Here is a 26,045-nt window from a genome sequence, read left to right as displayed (position 1 = left end):
GCTCTCTCCCCTCATCCATGACACACCATGACCCCACTGTGTCCCGACTCACCTTCCACTGTTTATGGAGCTTCCTAACAGCTTCCTGCAGACCCTGCTGCTCCTGCTCAGGGAGAATGTCGGTGAGCTCATCACAAGCTTTCAGAAAAGCATTGAGCACCCTCTGATCCAGCTGACTGAAAAACTCCTGACGTGGAGAGGAAAGTGGTTAAGAGCGCTGGGCAGAATAAACGGCAGCATCAGACACTATACCGTGAAGTGGTCACGCCTCTAAACAAGCCTCTCTGGTGCCCTCTTCAAACCTTTTCAGCAACGACTATTTTTTTCAGGAAGGAACTATAATTATCTATAGTTTTGAGTCAGAGGACTCCACATCTGAAATTCAACTAGTACTTTTTATTTTCTACAAAAACTTCTTTTCAGTTTTCAAATTTGATAGAATATTCTGGAAGGCCAATGGGAAATCCTAAAACCTTGATTCCACACTGATAGAGTTTTAGTTCCTCTTTGGTAAAGTCAGAAGAGCAGAGTAGAAGCCAAGACTAAGCTTCACAATTCCTCATTTCCTAATTGCAATGTGTTGCAGGCCCTGCTGGTTCCTTATGAGCCATTTCCACATTCACCCAAGTGCACACATCAGCACACATGCTATGGACTGAATTGTGTTCCCACCCCCCTCTGCCACATTCATATGTTGAAGCCCTAACGCCCAGTGTGATATTTAGATATGCGGCTTTTGTGAGGTGGTTAGGTTTAGATGAGGTCATGAGAGTGAGTCCTTCATGATGGAATTAGTGCCCTTATAAGAAGAGACATCAAAGGTCTTGCTCTCTTTCTGTCTCTGCCATGCGACGACACAGTGAGAAGATGACGATCTGCAAGCCAGGAAGAGAGTCCTCACCAGAACCCAACCATGCTAGCAGCCTGATCTCAGACTTCTAGTCTCCATAACTGTGGGAAATAAATGCCTATTGCTTAAGCCACCCAGTCTATGTAATTTTTTATGGCAGTCCGAGAAGATGAATACAACACACGTGCACATATACACATGACTAAGTCTCATAGAGTCTCAGGAATATGTATGCAGAGATATCTTGAAACAACAGTGATTCAAAACAGGGAATGCCACACTGTAGAGGTGTACAAATTGAATGAGATGTTGGGTGGTCACAGACATTAATCCAAAGTCCAGTCATTGCATTAATCATTTAAGAGTGTGGTTTATACAAATATCCACTGAAATTTCAGAAAAAATAACTCAAAATAGATGTTCTCAGAGGGCCCATCATCTCCACAGACCATTTAATAGATTACTAATATTCTTGATAGTAATAGGATTTAAACAAGTATGATTAACAGGAAGATGGCCTCACAATACTGGGACAAGTTGTGGATCAGCTACCAAACTTCCAGTGAAACAGTACCTGTACTACGATATGGCGGATTTATGAAATGAGCACAAAGACTTAGCCATCCACCTAAAATTATCTCTTAAAAAAGGGTATATTGGAGGGGCCAGCCCAGTGGTGTAGTGCTTAAGTTCACGCACTCCACTTCAGTGGCCCGGGGTTCGCGGGTTTGTATCCTGGCGCCAACCTATGCACGGCTCATCAAGCCATGCTGTGGTGGCGTCCCACATACAAAATAGAGGAAGATGGGCACAGATGTTAACTCAGGGCCAATCTTCCTCAGCAAAAAGAGGACGATTGGCAACGGATGTTGGCTCAGGGCTGATCTTCCTCACCAAAAATAAAATAAAATTACTTAAAAAAAAGGGTATATTGGTTATGTAAGAATATCTCCACTAAATGATGAATTAATAATTTGGAGAGCCTGAATTTATCTATCCTGTGACTCTCCACTACTCCAGGGGCTTAAGAATAGTCAATTATAAGGCAGCTCATCAACTGCTCTTGAAGTTCTTTTTGCTGCCATTTCTTTGGGCCTCATACCTAAGAAGTTTCTGCCTTCCTAACTCCCCTCTCTTCTCTCTCTCTCTCCCCTCTTGCTTCCTCTCTTTCTCCCTCTCTCTCCCCTCTTTCTCTCCCTCTCTCTCCTCTCTCTCCTCATCTCACTATTAGATCAGGATGCACTTTTTATCTTTCATTCAAGAATGCCTGTCCCTGTCCTCAGGTCAAGTGCCCCATAAGGGATGAACTCACAGTGTGTCTCTTCAGGAGGTCTTCCGGATTCCCTTTTTCCTCCAGACCCTCCTGAGCGATCTGCAGCACCTTCTCCAACTCTGCTCGAGACTCCTCAAATTTCTTCATCAAGCGACTATTGGTTTCCACATGTTTCTTCCAATCTCCAGTTTTCTTTACCATATTCTTGATTTAGAAAATAATCATAACGTGATGCTCCTTTCTCATTTTTGAAAGGATCATTTTGTTAAAGAGTATGTTTCTTTAAAACACTTGGAAGGAATACATTTCAATTTGATGAGAATAATCAACCCTTTTTAGTCTTAATTAATATTAGAAAAAGAAGAAATAAAATTATTGGTTTTCAAACACCAGGAGGAGAGGCATTTTGCAAGAACGAAAGTATGAATTGTGATGATTACATGCCTTCATTTTTTGTATTTTCCCACTTAGCAGACATTTGGTCCTATCTACAATGTCCATAAGACATTTGGTCCACGTCAAAAGGTCCTTGACATTTGGTTCCGTCCAAAACGTCCATGAGCATATCTTGTCCATACCAAATGGTTTTGAACAGAGCCAAATATCAAGGACTTTTTAGTGTGGACCAAATGTCTTATGGACGTTTTGGACAGGATCGAATGGTCCTGCAAATTTCAAGGACCTTTTGGCATAGACTCAATGTCTCCAAGGATGTTTTGGACAGGACCAAATATGACCAAATACCAAAGACCTTTTGGTGTGGATTAAATATCTTATGGACATTTTAGACAGGACCAAATGGTCCTGCAAATTTCAAGGAACTTTTGGCATTGTCTAAAGGTCTTATGGACCAAATGTCTTATGGACGTTTTTGGACAAGACCAAATGTCCTGCAAGGATTTTTCCCTGCTCACATCTCTAAAGCAAGGAGAGAACTTACTTGAAAAGCAACATGAACATCAGCAATCTGTCTCTGTAGCTTCTTCTGATCAAAATGCTTTAACACATTTCTCAAGGTCACAAATTTTTGAACACTTTGACTGCCTTTCTCAATCTGTGTCATAGTCTTCTTACAGCTTTCTTGACAAGTTAACAGTTCCTACAAGAAATGGAAACCCACAACAAAGTATTTAAAAGGGTGAGAAAGAGAGGAACCATTACAAAATAATAAGAACAGCATTATATAGCTTTTAGGCTTTTAATCAGCAATAAGTATAACCAAAAGTACAGAGAAGTATTTCTTTTCAGAACAGCTCAATTTTCAGCAGTCACTGAAGTCAGTGCTTTTTATATAAGGCATTTAAATGTCACACTGAGTTTTTGAGATTTTTTTTATACTTCATACCCATCTTACTAACATTAAGAGAAAAACAGAGCATCAAAATTGTTATTTGTCTAGTGTCTGCATTCCTCCAACCAACTAATAGGCCTATGGTTTATTGAGACAACAATAATGAAATCAATCTACATATCAGGTTTTAATATGACTAAATAAATTTAACAACAATGCAGATTATACTTAATTGGAAGAGTCAGACACAGCAGATAATACACTATTTATGTATTCTAAAATGTACAAAATTTGAACTCCTGAGGTTCACAAGCTACTAACCTCATTAATAAAATAGTGAACGCTAGATCCTAACCACGAAAGGCTGCACACCATGGGCCTGGGAGGATTTGCTATTGTCACACGTTTGCAGGACGAGAAGCAATGGTGACTCATAGGCCCTTCCACCTCTGATTTGTAGCCTGGCATCGTAGTGATTTTCACAGTTGACAGCCTGGAAGCTATCCAGCCCAGCCCAAGGTAGACGGTCATTTTTTGACTTGAGTCCACACCATTTGCATTTCAACATCCTCAATCACTTTGGAAATATATTTCAAACTGCTCATTTGGATAGCAGTTGTGATAATGTCAATGCAAATATTAAGAGCAGAGTTTTTGTTGTGTTTCAGCAAAACAGAATAAGGGCATACTTTTTTCCTTTTGAAGATTTAGGAGGTAAAAGAGTAACATATGTTACAAAGACATTAAATATTACTAATATTTATTACTAAAATGTAAAATATTATTTTAATTGTGGAAGAATTCTTTGATGGCAATTAATAGTAATTTTCCAATGTAAGAAATGGGACTAACGAGCCAGCCCTGACGGCCTAGCAGTTCAAGTTCGGCGCGCTCTGCTTCAGCGGCCCAGGTTTGGTTCCCAGGTGTGGAACCACACCACTCATCTGTCAGTAGCCATGCTGTGGTGGTGGCTCAGATAGAAGAACTAGAAGGACTTACAACTAAAATATACAACTATATACTGGGGCTTTGGGAAGAAAAAAAAAAAGAGAGAGGAAGATTGGCCACAGATGTTAGCTCAGAGTGAATCTTTCCCAACAACAACAACGAAAAGAAATGGCACTATGACTCAAAATTTAAAACAATCTTTATCCAATATGATGAGAACCCATTAAAATAGGGTTTGGTGGTACAATGATTGTTGATTTATTATCAATAATAATAATAATTGCTACCAGTTATAGAGTACATATTATGTGTTAGTCATATCACATATCTAATGTAATCTCCACGAGCAAGCTCTCAATTTAGGTATTATCATCTCCATTTTAAGGTGAAGAAATAAAAGCTAATCAAGGCTTTGTAATGTGCTGTATCAGACCTAAGATCTGCACGCCTGTCTGACTCAGTTCACATACTCTCTGCTCTTTCTACTCAGTGGCGCTGCCTTCCTTCCCTGAATCTATTGCAATGAATGCAGTGGCAAACCTTTCGCCTTTTGGTTTCACCCCCCTCTGATAGATAGGTTCATTTATAATAAGCCAACTAAATAAGCCAATTAACTGCAACACTCAGTAGGCGGCTGTTCTGCATACAGATCTGTTTGCTACAAATGAGACAAAGAAAAATGATTATCACTCCAAACACATTTCCAGAATTGTATGGTTGCGTAAACAGACCCAGTTCCAGGGGCAAAGAAAAGATCTCATAAGACAGATTACAGACATTGGATAGAAACAGAATGCAATTATTTCTTCATATATATATCTAAATATATCTATATCTATCTATCTATAAGTTTTTATCTTATCTATAGTGGACAGGCTTTTCATCTTTGGACAAGATATGCATTTTTGTTTTGACTTATCAGTGCCATTCTAGAAAAATGCTTCTTGTCCTCACTAACTTCTATCACTATCAGCACCACCTCAGTCTTATCACACGTGCTTTAAAATGACTATGTCTCCTGAAAGGGGCTTTTCCTTACCTGATGTTTTTGTTTAAAAAGAGCACTTGATTGTGCCTCATGCTCAAGAACTGTTAGAATTTCATTGATTTTCCCAAGTGAGTCATAAAAGAATGTCATCTGTTTTTCTAATTCTTCCAACGGTATCAACAGCTGCTGACACTCATAAAGGAGCGGGGAGTAACATTCTTTGACCTTTAAAAATACAAAGACAAAAATTCCATTAAAGCTCAGGTCACTGTTATAGCTCTCAGGATCATTTCCTTTAGTGATATGGTCATTTGGTGCTTACACATCTCCAAAGACATTTCTTTAATGCTATTTCCTATGTATTGTTAAATTTTATGTAAAAACGATACCACTATACCACTGAGACAAATAAAGGCTATAGTTTTCTCATGAAAATTCATCTGAATAGTCTATCTGGATGGCACTTTCCCATCTAAATGATGTTGTGGGTGAGCCAGATGGCATCAAATTCTATTTCACAAAATCTACAACCCATCCTAACTTTGGCCTTGAAATCTGACCTAAGATAGTTATGAATGACATCGTCTAGACTAACCTGTGCCTTCCAACTTTATTTTCAAGAACTCTGCTACTTGAACACTTAACTCTAGACAAACTTACAAACTTGTTGACTCATTCTTCCCAGACAGGTCTTGTGCTTTCCTGCCTCTCCCTAGCTCCATGCTTCCCTACTCTCTCCCTATCCACATCCTACTCTTCCCAAGAGCTCATGTCATATACCAATTTATTCACAAAGGTTCCCACATAAGGGGACATCTCCATAGTCTGAATTGGCCCAGCCTTCATCTTCCACTTGTCTTTTAAAAAATGTTGTTACTTCATACACTTGTATTATCTTTATCTTCATGAGGAAGTTAAAAGCTCCTGGAGATCCTGAACTCCATGAAGCGTCTGCCTTGTCACGTTTATATCGGAATCCAGGACCACACAATTCTCCAAGAACTTCCTGTCTCCCCTGATTTTACTTAGAGTTGCTCCCAAAGTATTATTAATACTTTTGGAAACCAACAAAAGGAAATTGAGGACTTGTTAGTAGACCACTCTTTTTTTCCCTAAATTATAAATAGTCTCATGCTCTTGGGTACACTGTCTGAAGGATAAACTCATCAAAAGAAAGCTACCACCCTTCTGCTGCAACAAAGCTCTGCTAAAATTACTCTGAAGAGAATTTGCTAACATGTATAAAAATCAGGGAGCTTTATAAATCTTTCCTGGATACAGTAGAAAACTTATCAAGATGCTACATCTGAAGCCACAGTAAAAAAAGCATAATGACTTAGATGTGTCTAAAAGTGCAATTTGCTTTCTCAGAGGTTGCCTTAAATCATTAAACTTGGCCTGGGCCAAGATGTGCAAGCCCAAGACATGGCTCTGAAAGCCGCTTGAAGGTTTTCAAGTTGATAAAGTTGACTTCAAATGGTACCCAATCGTAATAAACAATCTTAGCTTGAATGTTAAAATAAAAAGAGTTAAAAATTAACACACTAATGTACACCAGTTTGACAAATGAAGTTTTCTCTTTTTTTCATGACCATGATTCTTCCTATTTTCATCCATCTCATTTATTCCTTTTTCATGAATTCTCCACTGCTGATTTCATGTACGTTATTCTCTTTCTACTTTTTCTCTCCAATTAACAGGTTTTTCTGCTTTCTTTTCCTCTGTTTTCCAATCTTCCTTACAAAATTTTTCTATTCATTTATATAATCACTCCTTTCTTTTACGAGAAATGAATTACCCAATCTCAGTGAACTTTGCAAACAATACCATCTTCATAAAATCCAACTTTAGATAGAAAAAAGTACCAATGGAACTTCCAAAGCTCTCAAGAAAAATTCTTCAACAGAATAGAAAAGGTTTATGGCTAGTGCTTGATATTCATTGAATTCCCTGCATAGAAGTGGCATAAATGTGTATATCTTAAGTCTAAAGTGAGCTCTATGAGACGAAGAGGGCAGAATTTCCACTGCTCTGCGGCTATGCAAGCAGAAAATAGCATAAATAATCTTAGAGTGGAGGTATGTCAAATAAATCTCAATAAAAGGGTATTCTGGAATTCTTTCCTGTTTAAATACATAATCTCTTCCTCTTCCTTCCCCCTCCTCTTTTTCTTCCTCCCCACCCTTTGTTTTATCACATTTCACTGGCCCCTTATTCACCCAGAAGAGGCCTATCTTTCTATTAAAATACGGCTACTGGTACTTTGAAACTAACAGAGGTAATACTTGGTATTAGCTCCATAGTTTCATCTGTAAAACTCATGAGAAAGTCACTAAATGACAGTTACTAAATCAAGAATCCCAATAAGAAACAAAAGTATGATCTGTTAACAAGTAAACGATTTGCCCATGGGACACAGAGGATGCATAAGGCAAGCTGAAGGCAGTGTTGATCCCGTACGGTGTGTCACGCATTAAAAGTACTTTCCCACCTTGGTTAGCTGTTCTTTAAGCCCAGACATGGTTGCAAACATTTCATTAGCTTCTTCTTGGGAGCTCTCTTTGGTAATGAGGTGTGCCGTCTTTGTAATTATCTTGTACTGAGCATCCATCACGGGCACCCTCTGCTCAATATCCTGCATGAATCATTGAAACAGCTAAATTAACACATGGTACATTTCCTTTTAATTTCAGGATTCCACAGAAGGTTGGACAAAAATCAATATGCGCTGTATAAAATTCTACACATATTAAACTTTTGGTGATTCCAGATATTGCTTTCCTTTATTACTAATATATCTTGGTAGTATCATATAAATAAATAAAAGCTTTCCTTTAAAAGTAACGATAAATCTTTAGGATAACATAAAGATAAGCTGAAGTAATATTTACGCTTTCAAAATACATGTGTTAATGTAGTATATAAACATTATAACAGGTAAATGCACCTTAACAATTTGGGGCAATTTCTCTGACTTTAAAAATTAAACTTACTTTTGCTTTAAAAAGTGATTCATTGTCACTGTAGAAAATTAATAAATTAGAGATAACAGGGTAAAGAAAATCTAAATTACTTAGTCTTTCCACACAGTGATAACCAGAGCCAACATCCCATTATTATATCATTAATGTTTTTTCCTGTGTGTGTTTACACCTATTTTTTATTTTTACAAAAAAAAGATATTATTTTTTTGTTTTTACCACTTAATAGTATATTGGAAAAGCTTTCCATGTTATTAAATACCCTTTTACTACTAAATTTTTGAGAGTTGCAGGGTATTCAAAACATGTAAATAGCACAACTCATTTAGCAAATCCTTTACTGTTGGAGGCATTTACGTAGAGGTGTTATCTATGGACATCTCCTATTGTTTCCTAGTGCTTTATAATTTGGTCGTAGAAAAAAATCTCTGAATTAAAAAACTATTTTGAAGTTATTCTATGGTCAAAATACGTCTTTAAAAATTCAAATAGGTTTTTTATTTGAATGAAATGTATATATATATTTTATTTTGAGGTGCAAATCAACATACGCACACATATCATAATGACGCCATCGAGACACAGAAAGAGCTTTGAATAATCTGAGTAACTTCACTGATCTTCAATTTCACAGTAGAATAGGTTTTTCACTTTATAGTCCAGAAACCCCCTCACCTCCAAATCCTGGATTAATAACTTGACGTTAATAAAGGAGACTTCTAAGGGTTCAGAAAGTTTCCTATGGGCGTCAGTTGCAAAATCAGAGAGGGTAGTAACACAATCTGTGTATTCTTTCTTCATTCTGTCCAGCTCATCAGCTCGAGCGTACTGTTAAGAAAAGGGAGGAAGCAACATTGAAATCATGAAGCCAAGACTCTGGAAGACTGTAACCTTCCTTCCTTCACTTCTACGTATTCTCCTCTGCAATTGTTATATGGTAAGAAAGACTGTAATTCCTTTTCTTATTTTAGGTACACTTGAATTCAGTCCAATTACTGTGAAAGAAAAAAAGGAACTAGCATAGAAGCAAATAATTATGATTCAAAACATGAATTGTTCCGTATAAGTAGGCCCCAAATGTCAATATAATCCTTAATCAAGCTGTACATTTCTGTAATGTTCCTCTATTATAAATGAGAAAGAATAAGGAACCAAATATAAACATAATAGCTCTAAATACATCTGTACACTGCCTTAATAAGCCAATGATATAACAATAAAATAGGCTCTAAATAGACCTTTCCTCACAACATTTATAAGACATGCACGTTCTCGGCGTATATAGATTTGAAAGACATACTTGCTTGACTTCCATAAACAACTCCCTCCATCGCCCATTTAGCAACAATAATTGTTGTTTAAGATCACGGGAAACCATCTCATCACATGTTTCGATTAGAAAATTGCCAGCATCATTCATGGCAGTGTGCTGCTGAATCCAATGAGGCAAATTTCGAAAAAAATCCTAAACGATAAACAACGCACACTATTGTCAACAATAAGCCAAAAATTAATAAATGATATGAAAGCAACCAGACTAAGAGAAATAGCTTTGTTCTAAAATTTATGCAAATTTTAAGGTGAATCCTAAATCTCTTTCAAAATGCAAATTTTTAATAAAGAGGTTAAAAAATATGAACTACAAGGCTGAATGTCTTTTTATAAGAACATCTATGCCATATCTTTTACTGAAGACAAAACAAAACATAATAACCATTTTGTTATTCCTAGTCTACAGATGAAAAAGCTGAATTTCTGTGAGTGTAAAGGACTTGAACATAGTCTTCAGGCTAGTAAATACCAGTGCCAGAGTCATACAAAAGATGTAATATTTTAGGGAAATATATAGCTTCCTTAAAAAGATTGTAAATAACCACTTGACCTGTTACTTTTGATTTTAAAATCTGAATATAGCACATCAAGATAATTATCAATCATGGAGATAAACCCTCAAAGGAAAATTTTTAAAAATTAAACAGCTGGACCAGGAACACTTAATATAACAACATCCTTCCTTACTTGTTTAAGGTTACACAGTTGGCAATGAAGCTGTTTCTACCTGATTTCAAGTTAAATGCATGGATGCATGTGCATATACACACACCCCACAGTAAAAACCAAGGATACCAAAGATAATTCAAAATCCCTTTCATAAGCCATGTGTGGGAAGACTTTCTACATAAATAGATGAGAACACTTTGTTTCTGGTGGTTATATTCCCTCGGATGAAATTAACACATATGACACATACTAGGGCACTGCCAGTCTAACTGGAAAAGCTAAAATCTGTATGGGTGTATAGTTATCATCATCCTCAGCTACATAAGAATATTTAATCTACATAAAATACAGAAGGGAAAAACGTTTTAAAAATTATACACCTACTTGTGAAACACAATAATGATGACCCAATCTTGGATGGTAAGCAGTAATTCTAATGTATGTACTATACTTCAATGAGAGCCTGGCATTTTAACATCTTTTACATATAAATTGATTTTTCAGTAAAATGCCAGCCTCTCATTAAGAACTATATATATATAGAAATCAGTCCATTTCATGTGATATAATGTAAGTGACATTAAAGTGAAACAGCAACTCTTGCACACACACACACACACACACACACCTGTAACTGGAAGAAACATATCACTCCTGCCCAGAATAAAACCCTTGACTTAACGGTTGATGAAATTCCAAAAAGAATATCCAAAAAGGAAAAAAACGTAAGGACCCAGCTGTGCAACTGGTATATATGCCACCACACGGATTCAGTACAATGTTAGCCAAAGTCATTTTCATCCTCTCTTAAATTAGGACATCCACAGAGGCTGGGGTCACAGATATGCCCCTTCAAGTCTAGATCTTATTGTGAGCACAGCGCCCTCTGCTGCCCATTGTGTTTGGCCACCCCCCTGTATTGCTCTTCTGAAAGCAGAAGTCCAACGCTGAACTGATCAGATAAGGAGCTGCTCTAACATAACTTTTATAAAGCAGTGTATTTCTCGGTCTAAAATAATTTACTAACCTGAAGTGCAACTTTTCAGGCAACGTTAGGATTCTTGAGCCACATTTGCAAGTACATAACACTCCCTAGAGAACTGTGCTGTAAACGTCTCATTTCTAAATGCGCATGTGCTCATTTCCTTTTGTAAGAAGCAATCTTACCTTTTTGGCATGTTCTGATTGATTTAGCATTTTTTCAGCATCCTCTAGCCAGGCTTGAAGACTAGCCACAGTATTGCCATATCGATCCCAGTTAGCAATGACTTCCTCCAGCATGCTCCGCACGCTCCTAACTTCCACTGAGAGGTTCCTCCACTGGGCAGTGGTTTCGTTCATGAATTTCATCACATTCTCAGCTTCTTCCACTAAAACAGATAAAACAAATTATAATCCTTATTTTATATTCTAAGTCCACCATACCTTTTTCTAGGGTCTATACACTGGTGTGCATTTATAATTCTTCTTTAGATTATAATTTAACAGATGCCATGTCAAAATTTCATTCAGCTAATGCTGGGAATGTTATATCCTATTCAAAGGTATTTATAAAGATTAAAGATGATAATATATTTAAAATTCCTGATAAATGGGATGCAACAAACGACATATGTATTTGTTCACATTTTGTATGCATTCAAATAGATGAACACATACATAGTATCCATCACAAATCCTATAGTGCATTTTCACTAAGTATGACAGACATATTTACAAATTGAAACAAACATATTTAAAACTAGTCTCTACAATAACTTAAGTTTTCATTTACTTTATTATATATATTCAAGATAGCCCATTTTTTTGCCTTTAATCATCAGAATTGAAAATAGGTTAGAAAATCACAATTTAGAAAATAACCGCTTATTTTGCTCTTTCTTAGAGGACCACACACATAGATATGAAAACACACACACACAGAATCATAGAGTATGATTATACAGGTTAGGCACAAAGTCAAGGAGACTGAAGGTCTCCAGGCCAATGACATGGTTACATAAAGATTCTGCAGAAAAAAAAAATGATTTGATCACACAGAAACCTGTAGGTCCTAAATTCCACTGCATTCAACACTGCAACGAATTCTGTTGTGTGTTTTACCTGAACCATCAGCTTTGACGTACATCTCAGCTGTCTGTTTCAAGATCTGGTATGTCACTTCATATTGCTCAAAGAACTTGCTATTTTCTATAAAAGACTAGAAAAGCGGGAATGGTTAGAAGAGAGCAAATACCAGCTTATGTAGAAATGCTGCAGTCCATTTTCCACAGTATAGATGTGTGGCTGTGTTACCCAAATTTATCAACCTCACTCTTCGTAAAAATATCAAACTAATCCAACTGCTATAAATAACCTGATTATTCTGAGAATATAAATTGACTCCACACTTTTAATTCTAACTCAGCATGAGATTGAGAAAATATTCTATTTCTTCTCCATCCAAGGGTTTGTTTTTAGAAGACAGAAGTTTCTCCAGAGAAGCTGAGGCTAACATTTAGAAAGCACTAAATTTGGAAGAACATTTTAGTGTCCCACTGTGTTTTAGCTGTGGGATTCTGTTGCTCTTTGAACACTAACTCTGGTGAATGATGGTTCTGAGGAACTTCAGGTTATAAATAAATAGCACAGTGCACATTTTCCTTGAAATAAAAAGTAAGTATAAAAATGTTTATGTAGAAAAATTTAAAATAATAACATATTCCATCCACGCTACCTGTGGTCTCAAATTTCTCTTAGTACAAAAATGACAGATAAGACATGTCTATATCTATATCCATATGTATTTACATATGTGATAGAATCACTATCAGCAAATGGATACTATAAAATTGAGAACACAAAAAATCCTTAGGCGAGTTTTATTATTTGTTAATTCTAGGAAATATGAAATAGCTCCTGTTTCAAAGACTATTCCTACTCCTCTGAAGTAGAAAATTAATGCAATTATAGGTAACAACATAGCACCAAAGGCTCTTTAATTTCTTTTAACAGCATAATTAATTCCTATGATTTGAACCCACTAAAATACTTGATAAGTGTCACTAGTATAAATTGCAAAATTAGCCTTCAAAAACCAGCTGACGTCCTGTATAGTATGCCGATTGAATGCTTAATAGGGAGATGCAAAATGCTTGTGTGCAGATGCAAAACTATTCATTCATACAGCAATTTCATAGACATCCCTAGATTTTAATGATAAATATTTATCATATTTCAAGATAACACTCAGAAACATTATGTACATAATACACTTCCTATCATTTTATGTTTATAAAACATTTTACTTATATATTAACTATTCTTCAGGGATACGGTGAACAGAGAAAGCTGTGAGTTACCAAGAATGAGAGGTTCCATGATGAATATTTTATTCAATAACTTTAATATGCTGTGTTATTTTTGTTTGAGAATAAAGTAAGACAATAGTAGTCTGGTTAAGTCATTATTTAGCCTTATGTCTTACTCCTTTAACCTCTCCCTGTTCCCACATTGGGAAAGAATAATTTACTGTTATGTACATTTTGAATAATTTAACCAAACAAGTAAATCATGATTTGATCAAAAAAATAAAATTACACTTAATGTGCAAGACACTGTAGGAAACTGAAGAGATAAATATATTTGGCAAAATTTAAAAAATAGTCTCCATGTAGTTTTGGCACAAATTTCAAGAAGCTAAGGGGAAAACAATTGTTCTGAGTGTCAAAGAAATGGGAAATAGTGTCTGTACTGGAAAGAAAGACTAAATACGCTTTTGCTAGAGTCGTTTATAAATTAACTAAAAATGAACAAGAGAGAAAAGTTTATTTCCGGTTTCATTTTTGGTCCCTGGGGAAAAAAGATGTTTTAAGAATGTTGTAAGGATTCATTCAAGTATACATATATTTTTGTGTGTGTGAGGAAGATTGTCCCTGAGCTAACATTTATGCCAATCTGCCTCTATTTCATATGTGGGATGCTGCCACAGCATGGCTTGATGAACGGTGTATAGGTCCTCGCCTGGGCTCCAAACCCGTGAACCGTGGGCCACCAAAGTGGAGTGCACAAACTTAACTACCACACCACTGGGCCAGCCTCCATTAAAGTATTTTTGAGCTTTCCTATTAGGAAGCTTAGGCAATTAATTTTTGAAGGAAGATACCTGATTTGTTATTTTAATTTTTAATTCTTTCATTTATTTTGGCCTTTTTTGCCTGAGTATAGAGTAAATCCATTTAGTAACAAGAATTATGTTGTCTATTAGAATCACTTTAGCAGAATTGCTAAATCTCCTTTTAACTATGAGTTATCTAGACAGTCTCCCAGAGCAATGCAAAAGTAAACACAAGTGTATATTTAAAATAATAATGACAGGATTGGTTTATTTCTTTCAAAATAAGGCTTACATTTGGATATCAAGTTCAACAAACAAGCCATGTTAGTCGGGGGACTTTTAAAGTTGATAGCACTTCAAGAAAAATAAGATACTTCTTTACGCCACTAAATTCAAAGTAATAGGGGAAGAGACTAAATTTGTACTCTCATAAGATAAATATAGATATAATAAATAAAAAGCTCATCAATTTCACTCAAAGGGAGTCAAACCAGGTAATTTAAGATTTTAAACATCAACCTTGAGGAGTGGTTTCATCAGATTGCCTACCGACATTAATAAAATAATTACAGATAATAAAATAAATGTTCACATTACTTAAGTTGCATTCACATAGTCCACAATTCCAAGAGCTCTTCTTTTCTTTTATGTGAAAGAGTGAAATGTTATCCTATTTCTTCTATAGTAAAATTGAAGCGTTGGTTAACTAACATGGTTATGTCAAGAACAATTCTGACAGCAAGAACTAAAGCAATTATCTTCTGATTTACATTACAGTATGTAACCTCTCACCAGTAGCATGTGGACTAAATTAATCAACAAGCTCGTGTGAAGTATTTTCCAAGAATTCCTTAAATATTTAGCAGCTGCATACCTGAGCACCTCATATAAGAGGTTAGGAAGCACATTCTCTAAGCCTTAAAAAAATGTATCTTTTTTTTTTTTTTGGCAGATGAATAAGACTGAATTGAAAATTTAGACTAAGGAAAAGATAATTATGGAACTTTACATCCTGAATATTACTTTTGTTATTAGATATGTAGCAACATATGGCTCATTACAATAATTTTTTTTAGAAACCAAGGAAAAGATTACATTTAAGAAACTGACATGATTTTACTTGAAAGTCTTCTTGCTCTTTGAAATAGTCTGTTCTAAAGAGTGATTTTCCCACAAACTCCAAAAGGATAAGAGAGGCTCTATGTGGTGAGAGAGAGAAGGAAAACAATATATGTCTGTCTTTGTTCCTTAGAAAAATCCCTATTATTCTATTATTATTATTATTATTAAAAACTTGAGAAAGACTAAGCATTCTAGAAATTAAGTTATTTATAAAGTCACATGAGTAGTGAGTAGTTGACCCATGACTCAGCATATTTCTATGTGACTGGCGGCCACGCTTCAATAATCTCCGCCACCTCACCCCACCCTGCCCCAATACCACACTGCCTATAATATGAATAATAGCAACTATCTGGCTACTGTATGTAAGTATAAAATATTGTTAAATATGGACAAACATTAAATGGAACTCATATTTATGTGAGCTACAGTCTTTCGTTCACCAAGCTAGAAGAGATGATTTTAATGATTTGTTCTTTTAAGTTAAAAAAAAATCTTTTTTTCACAGCTAATTTTGTTAGATAGAGGCACAAGGGCTTTGGATTCGGAAAGATGTGGATTCAAATCCTGACTCTTACTTCTTACCAACTGTGCCACTTGGAGCGTGTGACTTAAGCGTTCAAGGGCTCCATTTCGTCATGAAACCATGTGAAAACGCCCAGCCCATAGGGTCATCATTGGGATGGAAGATGACACATGGAAAACATTTGGCACATGGAAAACACTCAATATCGCACTGCTATTAAAACTATTAAACAAAAAAATACTTTAAACCTTTGTTAGAAAAGAAGCATGAGCGATAAATAGGTATTTTTCACCAGAGGATAAGAATATTAGAAAATGTTCATTTAAATGTGCTATATTTGTAGAGTAACAATTCTACAAATAATTTTGAGAGTTACAAAGCAGTTTAAAACCAGCAGTTAGTGAACTTCTCTTTACTTTATGGAGTAGGCAGAACGTACTGATTTTTTTAATCATTAATAACAACTCTCTACTTACTTATCCTTTATTTGAGAAGTTCAAAGAGACTTACTAATATCATTGTGTTGGAACATTAACCTGGTGGAACAGTCCCATTAGGCATTTCAGTCTAATTGGCTGTCCTTAAATAGCTAGAACAAAGATGGATCTGCATAATTACCTACTGAGCTCGAAGTGTATCATTTGACAGGACTAAACCTGAAAATATAAATGCATTTCTGTATTTAATATTTAAAGGACCAATGTAATTGCTTGAATTTAGAAAATTGGTTTTTCATTACTTTACAAAATAATTAAAAATGAATAAGGGAACATATAACAGATTTCACTTTTTTTGACAAATGTTTCTGAGATAATTGTAATAAACCCAGAGGAAGATTTTACTGTAAACTTGTTAAATCTTTTTGTTTTCAAATGCATGTTGTTCATTCATCACTTAGAAAATGAAATTAAAATGTAGCAAAATATATTATGGTTCTAGGATGCTTTAGTAAAGATATGATTTCAGTAGGTATTCAGTCACACCAGTCACAGAGATTAGAAATGCGCTTATATTTTAAATTTACTAATTTATCATTTAGAATTTGTGATTAAACATAAATGGAACAGTACAGGACTGAGATCCCATATTAATATTAACTTCACAAGCAAACTTGTATTGCTCATAAATTGGGGGGGCATATTTAGCTAAGAGAAATAAACTGTCTTTAATAATTATAATTCTCTAATTACATGTAAGTGGAAACTGCAAGTTGCAGAACAACTTAATTGTCTCATTAATGCAGGGCCATCATTGTCTAAAGACATAGCATTAGCTATACTGATAGCCCAAAATACAAGATAATCTTTAAAATTTAAGTGGGTACAGAGATTCATAGACAAAATTTTACTTTTCCTGGGTACACACACGAAGCAATAAAGCACAGGGAATGAGCATAAAAAAGACATGCTGGAACTAATTTAAAAAAATAGATAGTCCCCATGTGGACAATCGAGAATTGTTCCAAACTACTCATGACTGGATTTTAGGGACATGAAGGTAATCTTTAAGTATTTTAATGCAGTTTCAGTGAAGATAATCTTTAAGTATTTTAATGCAGTTTCAATGATGAGCTCACAATCAAAGTCTTGGGTATTCAATGCAAAAACTTTTTTTTTAAACAATAAAGCCAGTTACCATGGTTCAGTATAATTAATGCAGTAAAATCTTTCTGTACTTCCAAAGAATAGATGTGTATATTTCAGATTGTTGTGAAAAGCTCACAAACTTATATGAACCCACTTAACACACTGGTACTTTCATGTTTAAATTCAAGATTCAAATAACAGCATCAAATAAACTGGAAATTATTGAATGATAAATCTCTGTGTCCTCTGATTTCTCTATCAAAGTACCAGGGAGACTTACGATGTAGTTTTGCAGAAGCAACTCCACTGACTCTCTCCTCCCATACTTGATGATCCAAGATTTCAGCTTTGACTCTGCAAGAACCAGCAGTGAGAGCAGACGGTACTTTAATTCTAGAAATTCCATTTTCATTAAGTGTAGCTCTGATGTGGAGGAAACGAAATGAAACCTAGAAATAAAACACCGAGAATTTACAGAATGTAACTAATAGTAACAGAACCGTGCTTACTTAACCTGTTACACCTCAGTGTTAAATATAATGCAGGAACAGGGTCTTCTAAACTCTGGCTGATCAATCACTATCTGGAGATCTGACTGCTTTTCTAGCTCTGAGTTTAAAGGTAAATCATGATTGATGGAAGTCTGTGATTTAGTTCTTTCCTCTGCCAACACATCTCTCATCTGTTTCTTTTATAAGCTGTTTTTGCAATATTACATAATGTTCCTCACGGCACTGAACAGAAATACAGCCTCTGTAAAAACCATTTCTGTGATTTCCAGGCTGTGGGTATATTCAGGTTTACTCTTTTTCAATTGATAATATATTAGAACGTTGGCATTCTTAGCATATGTTATGGGAGCCCAATTTTTATGTACCAAATGTAAGCATCTCTGTAAAAAGAAAAAAATCAATTCACTGAAGAGAAAAGAGATGGAAAAAGCATCCACCAAGCATTTTAAAAAGAGACTTCATTTAAAGCAGACATTCTCTTACCTCTCGGCCATGTCCTCTAATTGATCAGGAGGCACTGGGATCCCATTAACAGACCTGGTCCGGTAGATTTCATGGAATGCTCTTTTGTGGGCATCTGTGTTTTGAAGCAGATCCTAGGATACAATTTTAAAAAAATAAAAAATGTAAGAAACATGTTCACAGGAGGCTAAGAAGCATAATTTTCAGCTTGCACCGATGAGTCAATGTATTCAACAATTTCTTCCTGCTGCCACATCCACATGTAGCTCCGTGCCCATATAGGCTTTTACCTTGTACAGGAGCCCCCAGGTTCTTGTCTATCAGGCCCTGTGCTAGAGCAGTATCTAATAATTATGGCATCTTTTAAACACACATGACACTTGCACAGTAATGCATTCAGACATTTTAAAGGCACATAGTCCAAAGGAAAATGTAGTTACTGCTATAAACAATAATTTGTTAGTATTTTTCTCCTTCCTTGATTTTGGATATGTTGGTTTTTAAAAGCTTAAAACTAAGCACAACTAATTTAACTCTTTAATGGTAAAAAATATTAGACTCTCTACTGTTATTTTATTCTGAATGCATGCAAGCTATCATAAAGTGAGATTTGCTTGCCATCTAAAGTAAGTCAATTAGATTACAACATATTATGAAAACACTCTTAGGGTTGAGGATTTCAAACAAGCCCAGGGAATGTCTCATATATCACAGTGAGAAGATCAGACAGGATGTTTATAAATATTCTTTGTAGATTGTATAGAAATCCACAAGCTTGAGCAATTTAGATGAATCTGAATCTCCCTTGTTTTATGTTTTTCGTGTCAACCGACTTATTTAAAGACTTGCATGTATTTCACAATTCCTAGCCAATTTCTCACACAGAAGCAAAGAAAGAGAGAGGTGAAAGGAGATTCATGCCATATTTTTTAGAGATTAGTTTCTCATTAGCAGAATAAATACTCAACAATTTGACGCTCACTAAAAAGTAAGACATTAGCCCACCAGAATGATGCATTAAAATCAATATTGTTTCCCTCCCACCAAGATTTAGTGGATTGATTGGAGAAAATAGGAGCAAAAAACAGCTTAAAACCATAAGAAAGACACTTTATGGAAGGGAACAAATGAAGGCTTTCATATATAAATTAAAATATTAAAGCCACACGTGTTTTTCACATAAGTGAAATTTTCTTTTAATTTTGGGGACTTTAATTTTTACATTATTGAAAAATCCAGGGCCAAACCATTTCTATTCTGACATATTTTGCTATTATCATATTTTGACCTGCTTGGAGTCTGTAGGTAACTCCACAGATATTCACAATCACTGTTGCCCAGCTGATCCAGAGGATGGAGGACTGTTCTAGAGCAGCTACTGGCTATGAGTATTTTAATCACTGTCTTTATAACATCCAGACACATTTCTATGGCTTACGATCTTGGCTGAGACCCCCCCAAGTGACTACAGGGCAAACTAAGAGCCACCACCATACCCAACTCTAATTTGTTGTGTGACTATATGTTAATGTATGGGTGGGGGTCTGTGGCCGTACTGGAATACCCAAATGTCCAGTTGCCTTCTAAGAAGCTTTCCCTATTGTAGTTTTCAGTATCTAGTTCATTGAAAAAATCTTGACAAGATATCAAAACAAACAAAAACATTTTCAAATGTATGATAAAAGAACTATAGCTGGTGTGACGTCACTGGGTCCTCTGAAAGGCTGTCTCACTATAAAACAGCTAATGATGGGCATAGTATGTGATTATAACTCACTGGTGGGTTCCTAGGAAGTAAGTGAAATATTATAGGTCTCCTATTCTCAGTAAAACATGACCCAAAACTGAACCACAGATCTGTGAGCAAAAACAAATTAAAAAAGCTGATTAGGGCCGGCCCCGTGGCTTAGCGGTTAAGTGCACATGCTCTGCTTCTGGCTGCCCGGGGTTCAGATCCCGGGCGTGCACCGACGCACTGCTTCTCCAACCATGCTGAGGTGGCGTCCCACATACAGCAACTAGCAGGATGTGCAACTACGACATACAACTATCTACTGGGGCTTTGGGGAGAAAAATGGAAAAAAAGGAGGAGGATTGGCAATAGATGTTAGCTCAGGGCCGGTCTTCCTCAGCAAAAAGAGGAGGATTGGCATGGATGTTGGCTCAGGGCTGATCTTCCTCACAAAAAAAAAAAAAAAAAGCTGATTGTCCCAGGCAAATATCTATACCATTGCTGCAGGAGATTGAGTCTTGGAAACTGAATAAGGTGAGAACACTGAAACTGAGACTCCTACATTTAGCCAGAACCCCCAAAGAGGGCTGATGTGGGCCTGGTTGGTAGTAAATGCAAATACAAAAGGAGGAAGGCAAAGATCACCAAACACAGGAAACAGGCCACCATGAGGCAGAATCAGCAAAAATAACAAATTTATAGTGTTAGAAAAATGTAAGTCATTTAATACTTGATAACAATAGCTTGTAAGTTAGAAAGAGAACAATCTGGTTAAAGTGTTATTGTTTAAACTGATTAAGAGGAGGTCAAGATATTGATTAACTTTCAATTTTGTTAAGGATCTGTGGCATAATTTCATGGGCAATCACACTACACAGCTAGAGTTTATAACTTTCAAACGAGTAGAGCAAAAACCACAGAACAAGAAAAACAAGCAAGCAAATGAACAAACAAACACAAACCCCTCCATCCACTTATAAATAGCAAGAAAGTAGAAAAAAAGAAAAGTAGTACAAATAGAAAGCAAAGAGTCAGATGGTAGAAACAAATTCAAGTCTATCAATAATTACAAATAAATGTGAATGGAATATAAATTCACTAGTTAGAAGGCAGAGATCATCAGATCAGACAAATAAAACAGAGCCATCTGCTTTTTACAAAAGATACACCTAAACATTAAGATCATGGATAGGCTGAAATTAATAGAATGGAAAATAACATGCCAAGCAAGTACTAATAAAGGAAAGCTGGTATAAGTGTATTAATATCAGACAAAATCAATTTCAGAACAGACATCATTACAAGTTATTAATTGCTTAATGGTGAAACTTTTAATTTACTAAAAGATACACTAACTCTGAACTTGAATGTACCTAGTAAGCCTCAAACTATATAAAGCAAAAACTGATAGATCTGTGGGGGGAAACTGACAAATCCACGTGGCTATGGGAGACATGGACATAGCTCTCTCAGTGACTGAGATGGAACAAAGGGAACAATCAGGATAGCAGGTTGGAGGAGAGGGAAGGAAGAGGAGGGAGAGGGATGCAGATCTGTGGGCCTCATGGGCCTTTGTAAGAATTTTTGGTCTACTTTGAGTAGACGGAAGCCAGTGGGGAGTTTTGAGCAGAGGGGTGAAATGAACTGAGCCGCACTGGAAAAGGATTGCTGTGGCCATTCTACTGAAAATTTCCTCTCCTTCTACACTGGTTCCTTTGGCTTCTAAGACAACATAGTAGCTGGAGTCCCTCCTATCTCATTGACTGCTCTTTCTCATATTTTTGGCTGGTTCATCTTCTACTCTTTGATCTCTTAATATTGGACTCCCTCAGGGCTCAGTTCTTGATCCTTTTCTCTTCTCTTTTCACACTTCCTTATTTCATTCCTCTCATCTCAGAGCTTTAAACATCCCTCTATATGCCAAGGATTCTGAATATGCATCTCCATTCTACACCTCTCTCCTGAGCTCTTGTCTCATCTCCTACTGCCTAGACCACATGTCCACTTGGATGTGAAAAAGTCTCATACTTAGCACGCCCCAAACTAAACTCCTGATCTTTCCTCTCACATCTACTTCATTGTCTTTGCATTTTAATCGATGAAAACTCCATTTTTCCAGTTGCTCAGTCCAAAAATCACCATGTCGTGTATGACCCGCCTTCCTTCACAGTCAATATCTAATGCTGAAAATTCTCTTTGCTCTGCATTCAAAATATATTCAGAATCCGACCACTTCTCACCACCTCTACAACTACCACCCTGGCTCAAGACATTCTACTGGGATTATTGAAATGGTTCCCTGGCTCCCACTCTCTATCCATAACCCAGTCTATTCCCACATTGCCATCAGAATGATAATATTAAGAGTGATACTGTCATTGCTCTGGCAAGAAAGTACGTGGGAAAAGATGGTTAGAATATGACAGAGAACATCAACAATGCCAAAAGTGCAATTAAGGGAAGCGAGAATGTACAAAGAAACAGTATTGGGAAAAAATAGAGGATTAAACTCAGGCACAGAAAAGATTACTAAAATATATAAGAGAATATTTTTAACAATTTTATGTCAATACTTTTGAAAACTTAGTCAAAGGCACAAGTTCCTCGAACGTACCAAGTAGCAATATTGAAAGCCTGAATATTTCTAAAACCATTTTAGAGGCTTGGAATACAAAAACAAACAAACAAACAAACACTAATCCTTGCCCTGCAGGAAATCAAGCAATAAAAAAGATAAATAATTAAAATAAGAGTTGATGTGAAGATAAATGTTACAGAGAAAAATCGAACAGGGAAAGGGGAAAGAGAGTTGTAATTTCAAAGGACCTAAGAAAAGGTTAACTAAGAGGTGATCTTTCAGTAAAGGCCCAAAGGAGATGAGGAAGAACCTAATGGGAATATCAGTGGGAGAATGTTTCAGGTCAAGAAGAGAGAACATTCCAGAAGGATAGCAAGGGCAAAGGTCTGGAGGTGGGAATTTGCTTGCCTGTTTGATGTCATCTTTTCATTGAGGTGTCATTGACTACCCTACTTAAAATTGTAACATTACCTAATATTCCCTGTCTTTTTACCTTCTAACCTAATATAAAATTAATTTATTTACTATGCTTATTATTTCTTATATGCCTCCACCCACTAGAAAGCAAGTTACATAAGTCTAGGAATTTTTGTCTGTTTTGCCTATGGGTGTATCACAAATACCTAGAACACTGCTTTACATATAGAAAGTACTCAATAAATATTTATGGAAAGACTAGAAAGGCACAGCCAGAGGAGGAGAAAGAAAACTAGGAAACCAAATGAAGAAAGCATTTCAAAGATGAAGAAATAATTATGTAAAATGCTTCTGATAGGTGAGGTAGGATGAGGATTGAGAATTGGCTGTTGAATGAGGAACAAGGAGAACCCTTGTGAACCTGACATGCATGGCACGGCAAGAGAAAACCCGATTGGAATGCATTCTAGAAAGAAAGGGAGGAGAGAATTTTGAAACCAAAATGAGAGCTTAGACAACTCTTTCAAAGAGCTTTGCTGTAAATGGAAGGAGGAAAAATGGACAGTAGCTAGAAGGGAAAGCAGGATTAAGAAGAGATTTTTTTAAGATGAGAGAAATAATAGCATACTTTCTGTGGATGAGAAAAATCTAGCAGAGAGAGAAAAAATAAAGGCAAGAAATACAGGACTTATTTCTTGGAGAAGAGCAGGGAGGGTGGGATCTAGTGCACATGTGGAGGGTTGGCCTTGTCTCAGAGCACAGATGGTTCATCCATAGTAACAGAAGTGAAGACGGAGTATTCGGGCACAGATGCATGTAGGTGGGTTGATGTGGTCGTGGGAGCTGGCGGAAATTCTTTTTTGATTGCTTCTATTTTCTCAGAGAAATAGGAAGCAGTATCATCAGCTAAGAGTAAGGTTGGGGGAGGAAGTGTGGAAGGTTTGAGGAGACAAAGTATAAAAAAATTGTCCCCGAAATGGAGAGGGAATGGAGTCAGAAAATGCCTTTGGAGTGCCAGGGAGCATCAAGAGCCCACTTGGGTTAGTCATCGTGCCTGGGTGTGTGTTTTTCTCCAGCTACAGTCAGCTGCATGTGCGTGGGCAGGAACTAGGCAGAGAGTTGGCTTTAACCAGGGTTGTGTTTTAATCAGGAGAGTAGGACAAAGTGAGACCTGGGCAAGACGATTAGAGTGTATACAAGGGGTGACTTTTAATGACCGAGCATTGAATTTAAGCAGAATACAAAGGGAAGTGATGACATGAAGAGGATGAGAGGCAGTAAAGAGGCAATCAATAGGATCAACAAATTATAGGGCACAGAGGAGATGAAGACTTGGAGTTGGGGAGAGTCTGGTTGGAGAGAGAGATGCTTGAGAAAGAGATTGTGGTGATGACAAGTTCTAGACTACATCTATGCAGTGAGGGGCTGAGGTAGAGAGTAGGATGGGAACACTGGGAGACAGGAGGTCAAGAAACTGAGAGGCCAGGATATTGGGAGGATCATTGATGGGTTACTGAAGTTATCAAGAATTGTGGCATGCACTGTCATCTAAGAAATAAAATCCTCAAGAAAGGTTCACAACCTTTCTTGGTAGGGTTCCTAACCGCAGTAAGGATGGGCAGTAGATGGAAGGTGTGATGGTTATTCACACGATTCCTTAAGACTGAAAGCCTTAATTTGCCAAAGCAACACTACTAACAAAGACTAATAAGTTTAATCATTCTACATGTATTATATGCAATAGCTTTGTGGGCACATTTTAAGCTTAGTGCTTAAAACAACCTGGATTATCAGCTATGTGATCTTGGGCGAGGCACTTAACCGCTCCCTGCCTAAAGTTAACTCACCTGAAAAACGAGGATAATAATACCTATCTCATATCCCACATGTCAAGTGCTTAGCAAAATTAACTACTTAAAACTGAAACATGGCTAACTACTCAATTATAGTTAGCTACAGGTATTGTTGATAGCTTTCTAAATAACTGATCATTTGGGTATTTGGAAAAAGAAGAGATAATAGACATGAACCTTGCTTTTCAGAATAAATATGTTCCTACATACATGCAAATTAATTTAAAAAATTAAAAACTTTGGTAGAACCATTCATAAAGTGAACTCCTTGAAAAATGTATTTTAAAAATTATCTGAATTCAATTTTCAAACACTGATTATGTATTAAGTAGTGAACAACTGTCATGTGGTGTAACAAAAAAAGATGTGAAGAATGCAGAAACCTAAGAATTCTAGAACTTGATAGCATATATAAGTTTTCATGGCAAAAGCCATAATTACTTTTAAACTGGGATGGGAAGATAATATTCTCAAACATTTTTGCTCACATATTGATGAGTCCTATATTGTGCTTTTTCAATTTATTGTGTTTTCCAGTGGGCCCAATATACTAGACCAGAGTAGTGATACCAAATTCACGGGCTGATTTTCCTGCTATGAGAAAACCTATAATTTTAGTTATTAGAATTTTAGTTATCTTAACCATGATTCAAATGCCTCACATCATCAAAGCTTAGCTTATTATTTGTTGTTAGTGCTGTCCAGTTGATTCTGACTCCTAGCCCCGCTGTGGACAGCAGAGTAGAGCCTTGCCTGGTCTTTTAGTGCCATCCTTTCACCTTCTGGCGCTGTATCAGACAATGCTCTGCTGCTATTCACAGGGTTTTCA

The 26,045-nt window shown here is 36.3% G+C and overlaps 1 protein-coding gene across 1 annotated transcript in view; it reads right to left on the bottom strand.

The window, feature by feature from the left end:
* Window positions 1-26,045, bottom strand: part of SYNE1 (spectrin repeat containing nuclear envelope protein 1) — a 452,863-nt gene that overhangs the window by 297,064 nt on the left and 129,754 nt on the right. Inside the window, exons 14-24 of the mRNA XM_087425127.1 lie at window positions 18,658-18,770; window positions 17,943-18,111; window positions 12,436-12,532; window positions 11,500-11,702; window positions 9,632-9,796; window positions 9,007-9,159; window positions 7,842-7,985; window positions 5,402-5,575; window positions 3,064-3,222; window positions 2,163-2,327; window positions 53-187 (exon numbers count right to left, since the gene is read on the bottom strand). Of these exons, the coding sequence (XP_087281253.1) occupies window positions 53-187; window positions 2,163-2,327; window positions 3,064-3,222; window positions 5,402-5,575; window positions 7,842-7,985; window positions 9,007-9,159; window positions 9,632-9,796; window positions 11,500-11,702; window positions 12,436-12,532; window positions 17,943-18,111; window positions 18,658-18,770 (1,677 nt within the window). The remainder of the gene's footprint in view (window positions 1-52; window positions 188-2,162; window positions 2,328-3,063; window positions 3,223-5,401; window positions 5,576-7,841; window positions 7,986-9,006; window positions 9,160-9,631; window positions 9,797-11,499; window positions 11,703-12,435; window positions 12,533-17,942; window positions 18,112-18,657; window positions 18,771-26,045) is intronic.

This window comes from Ceratotherium simum, chromosome 38 (assembly GCF_057802395.1).
Source record: "Ceratotherium simum simum isolate JZ-2026a chromosome 38, ASM5780239v1, whole genome shotgun sequence".
Classification (NCBI taxonomy): Eukaryota; Metazoa; Chordata; class Mammalia; order Perissodactyla; family Rhinocerotidae; genus Ceratotherium; species Ceratotherium simum.
Note: the sequence above shows the minus strand (reverse complement) of the source record. Positions and strands in the feature narration are given on the sequence as shown.